Source organism: Anomaloglossus baeobatrachus, chromosome 7 (genome assembly GCF_048569485.1).
Source record: "Anomaloglossus baeobatrachus isolate aAnoBae1 chromosome 7, aAnoBae1.hap1, whole genome shotgun sequence".
In the NCBI taxonomy this organism is placed as follows: domain Eukaryota; kingdom Metazoa; phylum Chordata; class Amphibia; order Anura; family Aromobatidae; genus Anomaloglossus; species Anomaloglossus baeobatrachus.
Window position 1 is genome coordinate 231,977,013 of NC_134359.1, and position 18,072 is coordinate 231,995,084.

The 18,072-nt window shown below is 46.6% G+C and overlaps 1 protein-coding gene across 1 annotated transcript in view; it reads right to left on the reverse strand.

Annotated features, from left to right (window-relative positions):
• Nucleotides 1-18,072, reverse strand: part of LOC142245323 (DNA repair endonuclease XPF-like) — a 68,725-nt gene that overhangs the window by 15,977 nt on the left and 34,676 nt on the right. Inside the window, exons 6-7 of the mRNA XM_075317951.1 lie at nucleotides 15,460-15,579; nucleotides 4,587-4,697 (exon numbers count right to left, since the gene is read on the reverse strand). Coding sequence (XP_075174066.1) covers nucleotides 4,587-4,697; nucleotides 15,460-15,579 — 231 coding nt within the window. The remainder of the gene's footprint in view (nucleotides 1-4,586; nucleotides 4,698-15,459; nucleotides 15,580-18,072) is intronic.

Here is an 18,072-nt window from a genome sequence, read left to right on the forward strand (position 1 = left end):
GTCTGTTGTCACCGCTTCAGAACGCTAGTGTAGGGTCAGTGTGCATGATCAAAAGTCATTGCACTTCCAGTCATACGCACTAGACCTCTCTGAAGCCGGGACGTGTACACCTGCTTCATAGTGCGCATGACCAGAAGTGCTGGGACTTCCCCTGTGGGATGCTTCTGTGGGCATGCTAACATGCTAAGAGGACGGACTAGTTGGGGGAAATAACGCCCTTGCGACTAGTCCCTGCGCTCATTAGCATATCATGAAGGATCTTTAGAAATACGTTTTCTAAAGATCTCTTCATCTATGCTACTAGATACAGGGACAGTTAGGCAGGGTTTGGAAATATGCACACAGAATTGCTCGTGTTGCTGGGTGCATATTGCAGCTGACACGTCCCCTTTAATGTCCCTGGAAGCTCACCCCAAGGTCATACTAGGCAATGCTCAAAAGTAATTCCAAAAAACCCAAGAGATACAGCTTTGGCTCTAAAGGCCTCAGCTTGAATATTTTACAAGCTGAGGCCTTTAGAGCCTGAGCTGTAGCTCTTGTTTTTTTTTTGCAATTTCTCTGAGCATTGCTTAGTCTGACTTTGGGGTGAGTTTACTGAGACATTAATCCTTGAGAGGATTATCAACTACCCTGAATGTTTCTACTTGTGAATAATCTTTTTGAATGTAATATCATGGAATCCAAATTGTTTTGAAATGGCCTGATAGTCCTTCCTGGACTGATGGGAGCAACAATTATTTCTGAGATCATTACTGATATCATTTGTCCTCGGCATTGTGTTAACACATGTCCGAGTGCTCCAGACCAGCAAACTGCTTCTTCTACGCTCATACGTTATGGCCACAGTGCAAAACACACAGTTTTGGCACAATTTTCCAAAATCAAGGCAAAAAGGTTGCCGTTGTACCTTGATTGAGGCAAAAATTGTGTGAACACAGCCATGAAAAGAGATGGTCATACTTATTTATTTACTTGTGTATATAGCACCACTTATTTACACTACTCTGTACAGACATCACTTGCTAATTAACAATCAAGGGCATTTGATTATGAGCAAAAGGCTGCTACTTACCCTCATAAAGGAAGCGTGACATCAATAATCAATGGGCGGCACGGTGGCTCAGTGGTTAGCACTACAGCCTTGCAGCGCTGGGGTCCTGGGTTCAAATCCCACCAAGGACACTATCTGCAAGGAGTTTGTATGTTCTCCCCGTGTTTGCGTGGGTTTCCTCCGGGTACTCCGGTTTCCTCCCACACTCCAAAGACATACTGATAGGGACTCTAGATTGTGAGCCCCAATGGGGACAGTGTTACCAATGTATGTAAAGCACTGTGGAATTAACAGCGCTATATAAATGAATAAAATATTATCAATATATTACCTAGTAAGTTAATCCCAGATGCCTGCATGCAGGTATATGATAATTACACTGTTTGTAGCTAAACTATATTTGTAGTGGTTTTGATATACTTAAGTATAAACTTGCCTTTGTAAGTAGAAAACCGATAGCTTGAGTCTTCACGTACAATGGCCAAGTCACAGTCATGGTCTAAAGAAACATCCTTTCACTCGAATCGCTCCCGCCAGGTGACATCAGCACAGTCGTCTTTGAAATCTAGTGTGGACACTTGCATATTCTAGGCTCAGGACTCCATTAAGGGCGTTGAGCTTGGCGAGGCGTATACACTTTAGCTCGCTGCACATCACAGAGGCGTTCTGAGCGTAATTTCAAAGACGTCAGCTCTGAAGTTATCTGGCTGAAGCGATCAATCAATCAAAGAGAAAAACGTTTCTTCATATCGAGACTCACTGACTCGGCCAGTATACTGTAACACCCCAATAACTCGGGGTAACTTTTTTCTACTCACTGAGGCAAGATTTTACTTGACAATTATAGCAAAACAATTACACACAGTGTAACAACAAATCTCATTGTAATTCTCACGTAATTTCCTGCAGAAGACTGAGATTAAATTACTGTATTTTTCGCTTTATAAGACGCAATTTTGTTCCCCCAAATTTTGGGGGAAAGTAGGGGGAGCGTCTTATAAGCCGAATATACGGGGGGGAGGGGATGTGTGTGTATATATATATTATAGATATATATTATATATATATATATATATATATATATATATATATATATATATATATAAATAATATACATATATACATATATACACATTATATATATATGTGTATATATGTATACTTTTTATATATATATATATATATATATATATATATATGTATATATGTATATTATTTATTATATATATATATATATATATATATATATATATATATATATATATATATATATATATATATATATATATATATATATATATATACACACACACACACATACATACATACATATATACATACACTGCAGGGTACGCTCTGGAGCACTGCTGGGGGCAGGTGAACGCTGCGGGCGGCAGCGTTACATCTCCTGCTCCCGCTCATATAATATGCACAGCCGCTGTACATCACCGTGGTGCTGAAACCGCACCGCAGTGACGGGCTGGGGCAACGGTGCATATTATATGAGCCTGCGTCCCACTGTGATGGCACATGCCTCCCCTGTGTTAGATATGGCCCCTATGCTGCTGCTCATCCTAAAATAAAAAAGCTTTACTTGCCTCCTCCAGCGTTTCTCCCCGGTGTCCCTGCTTCCACTGTGATCAGGCAGGCAGAGATCTCACTCTGCTGTGCCGATCACATGACCGGCACCAAGAACCAGGAAGTGGAGGAACAGAAGCACGGAGGGAGACAGGAGGGAGTTCAGCGCTGCAGGAAGTACGGAAAGAGTGTTTTATTTTACTATGGGCAGCAGCCTGGGGGCGATATCTAACACAGGGGAATGTGTGCAATCCATAGGGGGGCATAGGCAGCACAGGGGAATGTATGCAATCCATAGGGGGCCATAGGCAGCACAGAGGAACGTATGCAATCCATAGGGGGCCATAGGCAGCACAGGGGAACGTATGCAATCCATAGGGGGCCATAGGCAGCACAGGGGACTGTGTGCAGTCCATAGGGGGCCATAGGCAGCACAGGGGAACGTGTGCAATCCATAGGGGGCCATAGGCAGCACAGGGGAACATGTGAAATCCATAGGGGGCCATAGGCAGCACAGGGGAACGTGTGCAATCCATAGGGGGCCATAGGCAGCACAGGGGAACGTGTGCAACCCATAGGGGGCCACAGGCAGCACAGGGGAATGTGTGCAACCCATAGGGGGCCACAGGCAGCACAGGGGAATGTGTGCAATCCATAGGGGGCAATAGGCGGCACAGGGGAATGTGTGCCAGCACAAGGGGGCTATATTCAATATAAGGTGGCCATATCCAGATTAAGGGGGCTAATTTTAGGATGGGGGGCTATGAGGGACATATACCCTATATGATTTGTTAGACGGACACTGGCATTATAAGATGGACCCCATTTAACATTAAAAAAAAAATAAATTATTTTTTCCTTCACCAAATTTGGGGGTGCGTCTTATAATCAGGTGCGTCTTATAAAGCGAAAAATACGGTAATAGGCCATTTTCTGATGTCATGATCCATTTAAAAGGGAACCTATCAGGTCGCCTATAAACCCAGATCTACAAGCAGTACTGGTTGCATATTTCTATTCCCTGCCTAACCGTCCCTGTATCTATTAGCATAGATAGAGATCTTTAGAAAAAAGTATTTCTAAAGAGCCTTTATTATATGCTAATGAGTGCAGGGACTAGTCACAAGGGCGTTATGTCCCCAGACTAGTCCACCCTCTTAGCATGTCAGCACACCCACAGGGGCGTGTGTACACGCTATTCAATGCCCACTGCCTTGCGCTATCAGCAGTGAAGCCCTTACCTGTGTCCCTTGTCACCACCTCATACACCGGGTTTAGGCTCAAGGCGGATGATCAGAAGTCCTGGCACTTCCACTCATGTGCACTAGACCTCTCTGAATCCGGGACACGTTCACCCGACTTCATAGTGTGCATGACTGTAAGTGCTGGGACTTCTGATCATGTGCACGGACCCTGGACCTGGCGTCTGAGGCGGTGACAACAGACACAGGTACATGTGTCATGGCTGACGACGCTGGGCAAGGGGCATTGAATAGCATATTAGCATTCCCCTGTGGGCGTGCTAACATGGTAAGAGGGTGGCTAGTCGGGAGACTGAAAGCCCTTGCGACTAATCCCAGCACTCATTAGCATCTCATAAAGGATCTTTAGAAACACTTTTTCTAAAGATCTCTTTATGTATACTACTAGGTACAGGGACAGTTAGGCAGGGATTAGCAATATGTACCCAGAACTGTCTGTGGGTCTAGGTGCATATTGCACCTGACCTGTTCCCTATAGTTCTCGTGGAAGCAGTAGGAGGGTACTTAATTTTTCACACACTGCTTCTGCATATTGTGTGTGTATAATGGGAGTTGAGGCCATGTTGTTGTCTATAATATTTGCAGCATAACCTATCTGTTGTAGGTCTCTTCCACATTTGTCACCTATTTAATCCATTCCAAGCTGCATGTGCACATAAAATAAAAGCGTCAGATTTTGCAGACCGCGATCTTACCCGGCCCTCCTACAGCATCACTGTCCTTGTTCTCTTCTTCAATCTCTTTCAGAACTTCACTCAAAGCTTCCCACTTGGGGTTGCTCTCTAGCACCAGCTCTCGCTTTCCATCTGATAATAGAAATTAGAAAGACAAGTTATTTATGCTTTGTACCGAAAAGCAGGTTATGAAAAAATAGTTCAGTAAATACACAACTTTTTTCATTTTACAAATCAGTGCATGGTGGTCAGAAATAAAAACACATACTCCCTGCCATTCCCTCATCGTTGTCCCAGCTTCCTTTTCTGTTGGCCGTGTCATGTTACAGATTTACGCAATCGCCACCGACTGGCTGCAGTGGTCACAGGTCGTCTGAGCCAGGAGAGAGTCCTAGTAGGTTTTCTCGCTTAGATCAGACAGAACGTCACCACTGTGAACAATCAATGGGCACTGATTGACTGCAGCAGTCCCATGCTCCCCCAATAAAAGAGAAGATAAGGAGCCTGACGAGGACACAGGCAGCGGTAATCAGGACTGGGGGCAGTCAAGTAGTTATGATTGTTATTTTACAGTATCGGCAGGTAATAATGGAGTTCCCATTTAAGTGTTTGCAGACCACCCAATGTCGTAATATATAGAGACAGTCAGAACCAATAATGTTTTAGAAAGTCACTGCATGAATATTGTGCAGCTGTAGAAGCATAGAACTGGCTGGCCGGACCCCCCCCACGGAAAAGATTTTCCACCATTTGTGCCTTCACAATTGCTGGATATATAGAGTTGAACAAGTGCTGTATAACAGCGCTTCCACATCCCATCCTTGTGATCATGCGACGCTGGGGGCCAATAGGGAGCAGATGCTGCCGGGTACTGAGTTTGCTAATATGGCAGCCCCAGTTACAGGGGAAATTGGCAATAATAAACATGTATTTAAAGCACCACTCCAGTGTTGGTTTTTTTTTGTTTATTTCACAGCTGGAGTCATGCTTTAAATGTAAGTCCTCCTGTCCCCTGTACTATGCTCACCTACTACCATCTTAATCAGTTTCCAGCGTCACTCTGGTCGGCCTCTGGCAATTTGTGACCTGCCAGCAGCTCTACTGTTCTTGGAGAGCGCTGGAGGTCACAAATCAATACACGCACCTCGTTCTGGTTTTCAGAGATGCATTGGGAGCTTGTGACATAACTTCTGACTTCCAGTCTTCGGTTATAGGCACAGGTTAGCGCCACAGGACATGAGCGATGTGCAAAATGAATTTTCTTAAGAAAATTCCGGAGGCTCAGTAAGATTTCCGCACCTGCGGGAAAATACCGCACCGAAATCTGCATCCAAATCCGCATGTGGTTTGTTGCGTTTTGCTGCGGATTTGTTGCGGAAATGCCGCAGCCAGCATCGGACTGGCTACTGGAGGAATCTCCAGTAATACCAGGCCTGTCCGTGGTTACCTGCACTGAACTCCGGAGCTCTCACCTGAGCTCCGGAGTGCAGCCTAGACTAAACTGCAAGCGCCGAGTGATTGATTCCCTGGCGATTGCAGTTTAGTTCAGGCCGGGCTGATCTCCGGAGCTCAGATGACAGCTCCGGAGTGCAGCCCGGCCTCTCTACAGCCGTCACCTGAGCTCCGGAGATCAGCCCAGCCTGAACTAAACTGCAATTGCTGGGGAATCAATCACTCGGCGCTTGCAGTTTAGTCTACGCTGCACTCCGGAGCTCAGGTGACAGCTCCGGAGTTTAGTTCAGGTAACGGAATCCAGGCCTGGCATAACTGGAGATTCCTCCGGTAGCCAGTCTCGCAGCTACCTGCGGAAAAGAAGTGACATGCAATTGTTTTTGCTGCAGAAATCCCGCAGCAAAACATGCAGCTGTCAAAATCCGCCTAGCGCGTACAGCATTTTTTTTTCACCATAGGATTTGCTGGTGAATCACTGCAGAGATGTTATGAACATTTTCTGCAGCGAAACATGCAGCAAATCCGCGGGTAAACGTGGGAAATTCTGTCTAGTGCGCACAAGGCCTTAAAGGGAATCTGTTACCTACTCACCTGCTCGACGGTCCCTTTCAATAGTTGCGTTGCTGGTTTTGATCTGGCGCTTCCACTATCTTTGCGATCACTGTCCTCTGTCTTGCTTGGTGTATATGATGCATTCTATAACTAATACAAAGGACCGGCACTCCAAATCTTCTGGAATATTTTTATACTTTATTACATATCATATCATACAGGCGTAAAATAACGCGTTTCGGCTAATAGTGAGCCTTTTTCACATCTATAGATTGAATGAATGCACACACATATATATACAAACAATTAGTGGATTACTTCCTTTGTGACTGACCCACCTATCTCATCTGCATATTAAATTAATTAGTTAAATTATGTTACTCAAATTTCCATATATGTGTCTCATTTCACTTAAATCAAAAACAAGCAGATTCACTAAGATGATGGTTCAATCACCATTACAACGGAATTAAACATATAAGAAAACTATAGTTAAACAACAGCCTGTCTCTGAGCTTATACACCCCCTGACGAGCAGACTCAGCCAGTTTAGTGCAAAAGCTGAAGGAGAATAGCCACCCACAAGTAAAAACAGAGCAAGAACCGGAACAACCGGAGACTCTGTCCACGACAACAGTCGGTGATAACACGCAGAACAAGAAATTGCCAACAGGCAACAGGGAGGGAGCTGGGTCTCCCAATACGGAACTATAAGAAAAAGAATTTACGGTAAGTAAACAAAATTCTCTTTTTCTTTATCGTTCCTTTGGGAGACCCAGACCATGGGACGTCTCAAAGCTGTCCCTGGGTGGGAAATAAACAGAAAACTAAGAAGTAGGCATAACCTAACTTCACAAATGGGCGACAGCCGCTTGAAGGATGCGTCTGCCCAAGCTCGCATCTGCCGAAGCATGAGCATGCACTTGGTAGTGCTTTGAAAAGGTATGCAGGCTAGTCCAAGTGGCAGCCTGACAGACTTGTTGAGCCGTAGCCTGGTGCCTGAAAGCCCAAGAGGCACCGACAGCTCTGGTCGAGTGTGCCCTGATCCCCGGCGGGGGAGGCACCTGAGAACACTGGTAGGCGTCCGAAATGGTCGACCTAATCCAACGGGATAAGGTCGGTTTAGAAGCAGAGAGGCCCTTGCGCCGACCTGTGGTTAGCACAAAAAGAGAAGTGCACCGCCTAAGAGTAGCGTTGCGAGACAGATAGATCCGGAGAGCACGCACCAGATCCAGAGTATGCAGCGCTTTTTCAAAGCGATGAACAGGAGCCGGACAAAAGGAAGGTAGGGTAATGTCCTGGTTAAGGTGGAAAGGAGAGACCAAGAAAGTCCGGAGTCGGACGGAGAACCACCTTGTCTTGATGAAAAACCAAAAAAGGTGACTCCGAAGAGAGCGCAGCCAAATCGGAGACTCTCCTGAGGGAAGTTATGGCCACCAGAAAGACCACTTTCTGTGAAAGACGAAACAAAGAAACCTCCCTAAGAGGCTCAAAGGGGGGTTTCTGCAAAACCGTGAGAACCAAATTAAGGTCCCAGGGATCCAAGGGCCGCCGGTAAGGCGGAATGATGTGAGACGCGCCCTGCATGAAGGTGCGGACCTGAGCCAGCCGGGCGAGAAGCCGCTGGAACAGCACTGACAGAGCTGAGACTTGTCCCTTGAGAGAGTTGAGGGACAGTCCCAGCTGCAGACCGGACTGTAGAAAAGACAGAAGGGTCGGCAAGGAGAATGGCCAAGGAGGATGGCCGGACGAGCGACACCAGGACAGGAAAATTTTCCAAGTCCTGTGATAGATCTTGGCGGAGGAAGACTTACGGGCCCGAGTCATAGTGGAGATGACTTCAGGAGGAATACCAGAAGCCGTCAAGATCCAGGACTCAAGAGCCACGCCGTCAATATGAGAGCCGCAGAATTCAGGCGGAAAAACGGACCTTGTGAGAGAAGGTCTGGACGGTCCGGGAGATGCCACGGCACCTCTACGGACAGATGGAGCAGGTCTGGGTACCAAGCTCGCCTGGGCCAGTCCGGTGCAATGAGGATGACTCGACGGCCCTCCATTCTGGTCTTGCGCAGGACTCTGGGCAAGAGAGCTAGAGGGGGAAACACGTAGGACAGACGAAACTGGGACCAGTCTTGCACCAGAGCGTCCGCGGCGAATGCCTGAGGATCGTGGGAGCGAGCCACATAAACAGGAACTTTGTTGTTGTGACGGGATGCCATTAGATCCACGTCCGGAGTGCCCCATTTGCGGCAGATTGACTGAAAAACTGCCGGGTGCAGGGACCACTCGCCACTGTCCACGGTTTGACGGCTGAGATAATCTGCCTCCCAGTTTTCCACGCCTGGGATGTGGACTGCGGATATGGTGGACTTTGAGTCCTCCGCCCATTGAAGGATGCGTTGTACCTCCAACATTGCCAGGCGGCTGCGTGTCCCGCCTTGGTGATTGATGTAGGCAACCGCTGTCGCGTTGTCTGACTGGACTCGGATGTGCCTGCCCGCCAGCAGATGGTGAAAAGCTAGGAGAGCCAGAAGCACGGCTCTGGTTTCCAGCACATTGATCGAAAGGGCTGACTCGGACGGAGTCCAAGTGCCCTGCGCTCGGTGGTGGAGACATACCGCTCCCCAGCCGGATAGACTGGCATCCGTGGTGAGGATCACCCAGGACGGAGCCAGGAAGGAGCGCCCCTGGGACAGAGAGAGGGGCCGAAGCCACCACTGAAGAGAGCTCCTGGTCTGTGGCGACAGAGCCACTAACCTGTGCAAGGAGGAAGGCCGCTTGTCCCAACAGCGGAGAATGTCCAGCTGCAGGGGACGCAGATGGAACTGGGCAAAGGGAACAGCCTCCATTGACGCCACCATTTGACCCAGCACCTGCATCAGGCGCCTGAGGGAATAACGGCGGGGCCTCAGCAGAGAGCGCACCGTCAGTTGGAGGGACTGCTGTTTGACTAAGGGCAACTTCACAAGTGCCGGCAAAGTCTCGAACTGCATCCCTAGGTACATGAGACTCTGGGTCGGAGTCAGAGTGGATTTGGGAAGATTGACAAGCCACCCGAATTGGGCTAGAATGGCGAGAGTGAGCGAGACACTCCGCTGACAGTCCACGCTGGATGAAGCCTTGACTAGAAGGTCGTCCAGGTAAGGGATCACTGCCAACCCCTGTAGGTGCAAGACCGCAATCACTGCTGCCATGACCTTGGTGAACACCCGAGGAGCTGTGGCCAACCCGAAGGGGAGAGCCACGAATTGGAAATGATCTTCTCCGATTGCAAAACGTAGCCAACGCTGGTGTGAAACTGCAATTGGCACATGCAGATCGGCATCTCTGATGTCGATGGATGCCAGGAAATCCCCTTGGGTCATTGAGGCAATGACTGATCGCAGAGACTCCATGCGAAAATGCCGCACCTGAACATGCTTGTTGAGAATCTTGAGATCCAGGATGGGCCGGAAGGAACCGTCCTTTTTGGGAACTATCAAACAAAGCTGTGGAAACAAGAAGCGCAAATAGGGTTTTATCTGATATACAGATGGGTGTAAGAGATAAGACAGGTACTCACCTGTTTGAGTTGTGACAGGCACAACTCCTTTGTAGGCATATAGCAAAAATATTTGCAGAGAATGGTCAGCCGCAGCCCCGATGATGCAGTAAAAATCACAGGGTGGATAGAGAAGTCGGGTTAAATGCTGCGCTAGAAACCACAAATCCAGGAGATGTAATGAATTCTTTCCTTTATTAACACAGGTCAACGCGTTTCAAAGGCATCTCCGCCTTCTTCATCAGGACAAAGAAGAAACAGTTTGTTTCTTTCTTTGTCCTGATGAAGAAGGCGGAGATGCCTTTGAAACGCATTGACCTGTGTTAATAAAGGAAAGAATTCATTACATCTCCTGGATTTGTGGTTTCTAGCGCAGCATTTAACCCGACTTCTCTATCCACCCTGTGCTTTTTGGGAACTAGGAAGAGATTTGAGTAGAAACCTCTGAACCGTTCCCGGGCGGGAACCGGTACAATTACTCCGTTGGCCTGCAAGGATGCCACAGCCTGTGAGAAGGCGGCGGCCTTGGAGCAGGGGGGAGTTGAGAGAAAAAATCTGTTTGGCGGGCTGGAAGAGAATTCTATCCTGTAGCCGTGGGGGATGATATCCCTCACCCACTGATCGGAGACATGTTGAAACCACGCGTCGCCAAAGTGGGAGAGCCTGCCACCGACTAAGGACGTTGCTGGCGCGGACAGATAATCACGAGGAGGCTGCCTTGGCGGCAGCACCTCCTGCGGTCTTCTGTGGACGCGCTTTTGGGCGCCAGTTGGATTTCTGGTCCTTGGCTGAGTTAGTGGACGAGGCCGAGGGCTTAGAGGATGACCAGTTGGAGGAACGAAAGGAACGAAACCTCGACTGATTCCTGCCCTGGACAGGTTTCCTGGTTTTGGTTTGTGGCATGGAAGTACTCTTCCCGCCAGTAGCTTCCTTAATAATTTCATCCAGCTGTTCACCGAACAGCCGGGACCCAGCAAAAGGGAGCCCAGCAAGGTACTTCTTTGAAGAAGCATCTGCCTTCCACTCTCGAAGCCACAAGATCCTGCGGATAGCGAGGGAATTAGCCGAAGCCACCGCAGTGCGGTGAGAAGCCTCCAGCATGGCAGACATGGCATAGGATGAAAAAGCTGAAGCTTGGGAAGTTAAGGTAACCATTTCGGGCATAGATTCCCATGCGAGGGAATGCATCCCCTCTAGAGAAGCAGAGATGGCTTTGAGAGCCCACACTGCTGCAAAAGTCGGGGAGAACGAGGCCCCTGCCGCTTCATATACGGGTTTGGCCAGAAGGTCAATCTGGCGGTCAGTGGAATCCTTAAGGGAGGTGCCATCAGCCACCGACACAACGGTCCGGGCTGACAGTCTAGACACCGGGGGGTCTACCTTTGGGGAATGAGCCCACTCCTTGACCACCTCAGGTGGAAAGGGAAAGCGGTCATCAGAACCACGCTTTGGGAAGCGTTTGTCAGGACAGGCCCTGGGCTTGGTCACAGCGGCCTGAAAACTGGAGTGGTTAAAGAACACTCTTTACTCTCTTAGGCGAGGTAAACTGGTGCTTTTCTGCCAGAGAGGGTTGCTCCTCTGATACTGGCGGATTGAGATCCAGTACAGAATTAATGGAAGCAATCAAATCACTAACATCTGAGTCACTTTCGGACAGATCAATGGGGTTCATGGAGTTAACCTCCGAGCCCCCCGTAAAGGCATCCTCCTCGTCCTGCGAGTCAGCTCCTGAATCAGAGCCGCGGGACGAGTAAGGAGAGGGAACCCTGCGTCTCTTCTTAGGAGGACGGGGTCTGGGACCAGATGATGAATCCTCTGTGAGCTCCGGTCCTGAGAGACCCCTAGCAGCAGAGGCACCCTGTGAAGGGGGCTGATGCATGTTCAGCAAAGTCCTGGACAGAAGTCCCATGGAGTCAGCAAAAGACTGGGAGATAGACCTAGAAAAAGATTCTACCCAAGCCGGGGGTTCAGCCACAGGAGCAGGAGCAGCCTGAGAGACCACTGGGGGTGAGACTCCAGGCTGAGGCACCGCCAGGTTAGAGCAGGCATCACAATGTGGGAAGATGCTCGGTTCAGGCAGCAGGAGCTTACATGCAGTGCATACTGAATAAAGCTTTGGAGCCTTGCTCCTCGTGTGAGACATGCTGCTGGAGTGGGGGCTCTGCCAGAGAATGAACCCCAGAGAGTATAATCAGAGATCCACAACTGGAGACCGGTTGTGGCTTACCAGACCGCTGGAGTGGTGTTGTGTGCCCTCCAGATCCCGAAGCCCGGACCCCCAAGTACAGCACCTCAGCAGAGATGCTGCAGACCAGCGCTGCAATGACTGATCGCAGAGAGAACGCTGAGAAAATGGCCACCGGAGCAAAGAGAGGGGGCGGGACTTGCTTGAGGAGCGGGATCTGGAGGGCCACAGAGACCTACAGGGGAGGGGACACACACTGCAGTGGGGAGTGTCCCTCCCCTGTACAGAACGGCCGCCGGGCGGAGCCGAGCCTGTCCATCTGCATGAGTGACATGCGAGGGCAGTGAAACCGAAACTAGGCCTCCGGCGAAGCCGGGGCCTAGATTTGATCGGTGCGGCCGGCGCGCAGGCACCATCGGCGCGGTTCTCAGGCGACAGCCAGAGAACCCGCCGGAAATGTCAGAACACATAATAAGCACACTCTGCCACAACAATAAAGTACAGGGACCCCCAATATATAAACGTCTCAGGTACTTAGCTTACTGAGACGCAGGGTCAAGTCCCTGGGGATGAGTGCTCCGGTCCAGCAGGGTCCTGAAGGGCTGCGGATGGAGACCGGTCTCCTGCTAGGCATGGAGACCGTGCTGGCTCCCACTTCAAGCCAGAGCCCATGAGGGATGGTGAAGGAGCGCGGCATGTAAGGCTCCAGCCTTGGAAATCAACCTTAACAACACCACCGACACAGTGGGGTGAGAAGGGACATGCCGGGAGTCCAGACGTTGACCCGGTTTTCTTCAAACTCTTTCCAAAAATCAAACAAATCAGATGAGAATGCATGTGTGGATGTACGCCTCCTGAACACAAAGCGATAAACTGGCTGAGTCTGCTTGTCAGGGGGTGTATAAGCTCAGAGGGAGGAGCTACACTTTTAAGTGTAGTACTTTGTGTGTCCTCCGGAGGCAGAAGCTAAACACCCATGGTCTGGGTCTCCCAAAGGAACGATAAAGAAAAGGCTGACTATTAGCCGAAACGCGTTATTTTACGCCTGTATGATATGATGGAATAAAGTCTAAAAATATTCCAGAAGATTTCGAGTGCCGGTCCTTTGTATTAGTTATACTGTTGATGCCTTGCTTGGACACGTGCACTTTCGATTGTGTGCCGCATGGAACTTCTGTTTCTTCATATGATGCATTCTATGTCATCAACAGTGTCCTCCTTTACTCACCTGTGCACACACACTTCTCTCTGTCCTATTGAGGGCAAATCAAAATATTGTAGTGTGGATGTGTGGGCAGTCATTGACCTTTCCCTGCACCTGCGCATTAGAGCGTTTAACTCTGCGCTCAGCTGGGCACAGAGAAGTGCGCAGGAGCGTAATGGAAGACACTATGTGGATGATGAAGGACGCATTATCCAAAAGAATCTAGACGTAGGGTGGTGATCGCGAGGATATATACACATATACATAACACACACACACACACCAAAAAAGATGAAATCCAAATGTTATCTTGGGCTTGGGAGCACTTTCATTATCTCTTGGGGGACATATTACATAAATAGCTCTTTAAGAAAAAAGTCCTGACCCCCCCAAATTGTTTTATTTATTTAATAAGTGCATTTTAGTACATATTCGTAACATATAAACCTATAAAGACTACACTGACATTGGTTTAACAAGAAATCATCTTTATTGAAAAATAAAAAAATATATTAAATATATCTAAAAACAGGTGCACAGCAGTTATGCATGAAAAAGCTATTCCAGAACACATAAATATTACTGATAGCTTCTGATATATATATTTTGTTGCCATCAGCATGTGATATTCATAAAAAAAGAAAAAAAAAAAAAGTATCAGAAATTAATATAAGGAAAAAAAAAAAAATTAAATAAAAATTGCAGTAGGTGATCTATAACAATATATCACCAACCTGATAGATTGCTATGTAAAGATTGCCAGGTACAGCATACAAAATGTGCCACATTACAACATATTAACAAAGCCTTACCTATGGGACACCCTGACGCGTTTTGCCGTGGCTTTCTCTAAGGGCGTGTACATATTCATAACAATAAAAAGCCTACACATACTAGGCATACACATGACTTTGTTCATTATTTTATATTATTTACACACCCACTCACATATATCTATGTAAACATACATACCCACAATACAGTGATTTATATGTAATCCCATAAACAATGCTCTCGAAAAATAAGATTTCTCCAGTAAGCCAGGCCTCATACAAACATGTAAGTATAAAAAAAAAAAAAAAAGTTATGACTCCTGAAGATTGGAGGCAAAAACGTAGCTCCCAATGATGTGCCTAATGACAAACCAGCTTCCAAACTGAAGTCTAAACTTCCTCTCTGATGTCACGTTTCTTCACCCTTGAATCCCACAAAGTATTGACAGGTTAGATTCCCAGTTTGTGGTCTCCAGAATGGTTACCGAGTGGTAGCAAGTGCACTAAAGAACTATTAGGCTATGTGCGCACGCTGCGTTTTTTTTTGCTAGACCCAAAAAAAAAAAAAAAACGCACAAAAACGCATCTATGAAAAAAACGCATTAAAAAAGCATGTTATTTTATATGTGCGTTTTTTTCCATTACATTCAATGGGTGAAAAACGCAGGGAAAAACGCAAAAAAATTGACATGCTGCATCTTTGTGGTCACCACAAAAATGCAGCAAACAAAAAAAAACAAACAAACCCAAAACTGCACTGTGTGGACAGCAAAAATTAAATCTCAGACTTAGCTGGAGAATGAAATTCATGCAGTTTTGAGACAAAAACTGCACCCAAAAAATGTGCAAAAACGCAGTGTGCGCACATAGCCTTACAAAGCCAACCGGATTGTTCGGTTACAGCCAAGCCAGCCCCTTTTCTGTCTACACATCAGCCATGAAAAAGGCTGACTAGGCTTATAAACTGAGCGGTCACCCTCTCCCCTTCTTCATATTTGCACATTGATCAAGTCATATGCCAACAAAAAATAGCCTAGATTCTTCCCATGCCTATCATCAGAGCTTGGACATCAACAGCAATTTTTTTGAAGGGATATAACTTAATAGAAAAGGCCCAAAGAACAGATACATTTGCGATTTAATTTATAAGAACACAGCCTGCACAGTTAAAGCTTTTTGTTTCTTACCCTGCTTGTCATTTGTTTCCATTGTTTTACATTTTTTTGTAGATTTCGAGTCAGGAACACGGTAGACCCGGCCTCGGGCATGAACAAACATGGACGTACTTGAGTCAAGAAACAGCCAGCCTTACAGGGGGAGCAAAAGAAGAAAATATATTTTAATAGCATTATTTAATGCTTTTAAAAGCACCCAACTCTGTTTTATATTCATAAATATTCTTTAAAAAGGAACTTCACGAACGTCTAGGCTTTTAAAAGATAAGACAAATTGATCCCTTTGTGACGCCACAGCAATGGTCCAGCAGCGGGAAATTACGTTTTATAGTTCTGTATATACTGTATATCTTTGGAAGTGTATTTGGGTGTGACGATGCACTTACAGCTCCTCCCCAATGCACTGCCAGATTCAGATAAAAATATACAAAAATATATATTTTTTCTCTGGAATTGCATTGTGGCGTGATTATACACCTATAGCGTCTCAACATCATACTGTACTTTTTGCATAACAACACTTCTCAGGTTCACAGACATGTCGCTGGTTCCGATAAATAGCAGGAAATACAGTCTGACACCTAAGCTGTAAGTGCCATGTCACACCCCAATAAACTTCCAGAGAGATAGATAAATATTTATTATTATACATACTAAAATATATTTATATATATATATATATATATATATATATATATATATATATATATATATATATATATATATATATATATATATATCTATATATATATATATATCTATATATATATATCTATATATATATATATATACATACATATATTAGTAAAATGGTCATTGGACACGTCTTAGAGGGGAGATATGCGTCACAGGGGTGGTTATCCTCCGTCATCTAAGCATGGAAGCAAGTTCCAGATCATATAGTACAGAAAGTGTTAATAGGGCATGGCAAGAGGAGGTTTACGACCAGTCCGAGAGATGGGTGGGATTGGCTGCTCAAGTATCCCCACCCTGGGGTGTGGTATGGTGAACATCATTAGCTGTCAGTGTGTGGAGGTAAGAAGTCCTCCTGTGTGAGGTCTTCACACTTGGACATGTATGCTGGTCTACTACTAAAGTGCCATTGTTGGGACTGTGTATCCCGTTTTCCTGCAAAGACAGACTATATATTTTCCTTGTGTGGTTTGCTTAATGGAGTTAAAAAAAAAAAAGCAGAAAAAAAAAAGCAGCCTTGATGTCTTGTTTAAATCGCCTCCTGTGCCTACCTCACATGCTGCTGATTGAGCAGAGATCGCTCCAATATATTTATATTTTTATATGCACAGAATGTCAAGACACTTTCCTGCTGCTGGAGGTTAGCCCTTTACCTTTTAAAGGGTAACCCAGACATATAAATTTCTACACCCCTTCAAGTCATTGCTATCAAGCATTTTAATTTGTTCTGCATCATTTTTCAGGTCTTTAGACTCAGCCAGTATTCTATGGATTACATTATTTCATCCATGACATCTCTTTTCTAAACTTCATAAACAAACAAAAAAAAAAATCCAGGGTCTAGACCAGACCTGGCCAAAGGGTGGCCCGCGGGCCACATCCGGCCCGCCTACTCTCTGTGACCGGCCCGCCTGGCTCAGGGCGCCCTTGCTGGCCGGTCAGTGATGAGGGCAATCTGACCTGTTGTCAGGAGCTCCAGGCTCCGGGAGGCCCGTGGTCAGATTGCCCTCATCACATGCTGCGTGCCAGGTAGGAAACAGAGGACAGATCCTGCAGCTCCGCACAGTCAGTGCAGGAAGCGGAACGCAGGAATCTCTCCTCTGTTCCCTGTCCGGCACCTTTTTCTGTGACACACGCGCGCCCTGATATCGTCAGTACGGCGCGCGTGTGTCATTTGAAAAGTTCCCGCCCGGCAGGAGAAGAAGCTGCAGCGGCGGGGCCCGTACGGAGAGAAGCAGCGGCTCCTAGGAATACAGCATCGGCGCAGCCTGGGTGGGCATGTGAAAGAGAAGCCGCTCAGCGGGGGGCTCGTACGGAGGTGCCTGAGGAGGGGACAATAAGAAGAGAGGGGAGTGGTTACTAGTAACCTGCGTGGACAATGGAGGGCGGGCGGAGGGGGTTAACTGTTGACAAATATTTGGGGTGTAGTGGTGTAGTATATGGGAATGTAGTTTTACAGGTGTGGTATATGGGGGGGGGTGTAGTGGTGTAGTATATAGTGGTGTAGTTTTATAGGGGTGTAGTATAATACAGGTGTAGTATAATACTACACCCCTATATACACACCTGTATTATCCTACACCCCTATATACACCTGTATTATACTACACCCCTATATATACCTGTATTATACTTCACCCCTATATACACCTGTATTATACTACACCCCTATATACACCTGTATTATACTACACCCCTATATACACCTGTATTATACTATACCACTACACCCCTATATACACCTGTATTATACTACACCCCTATATACACCTGTATAATACAGGTGTATATAGGGGTGTAGTGCTGTAGTATAATACAGGTGTAGTATATAGTGGTGTAGTATAATACAGGTGTAGTATATAGTGGTGTAGTATAATACAGGTGTATATAGGGGTGTAGTATAATACAGGTGTATATAGGGGTGTAGTATAA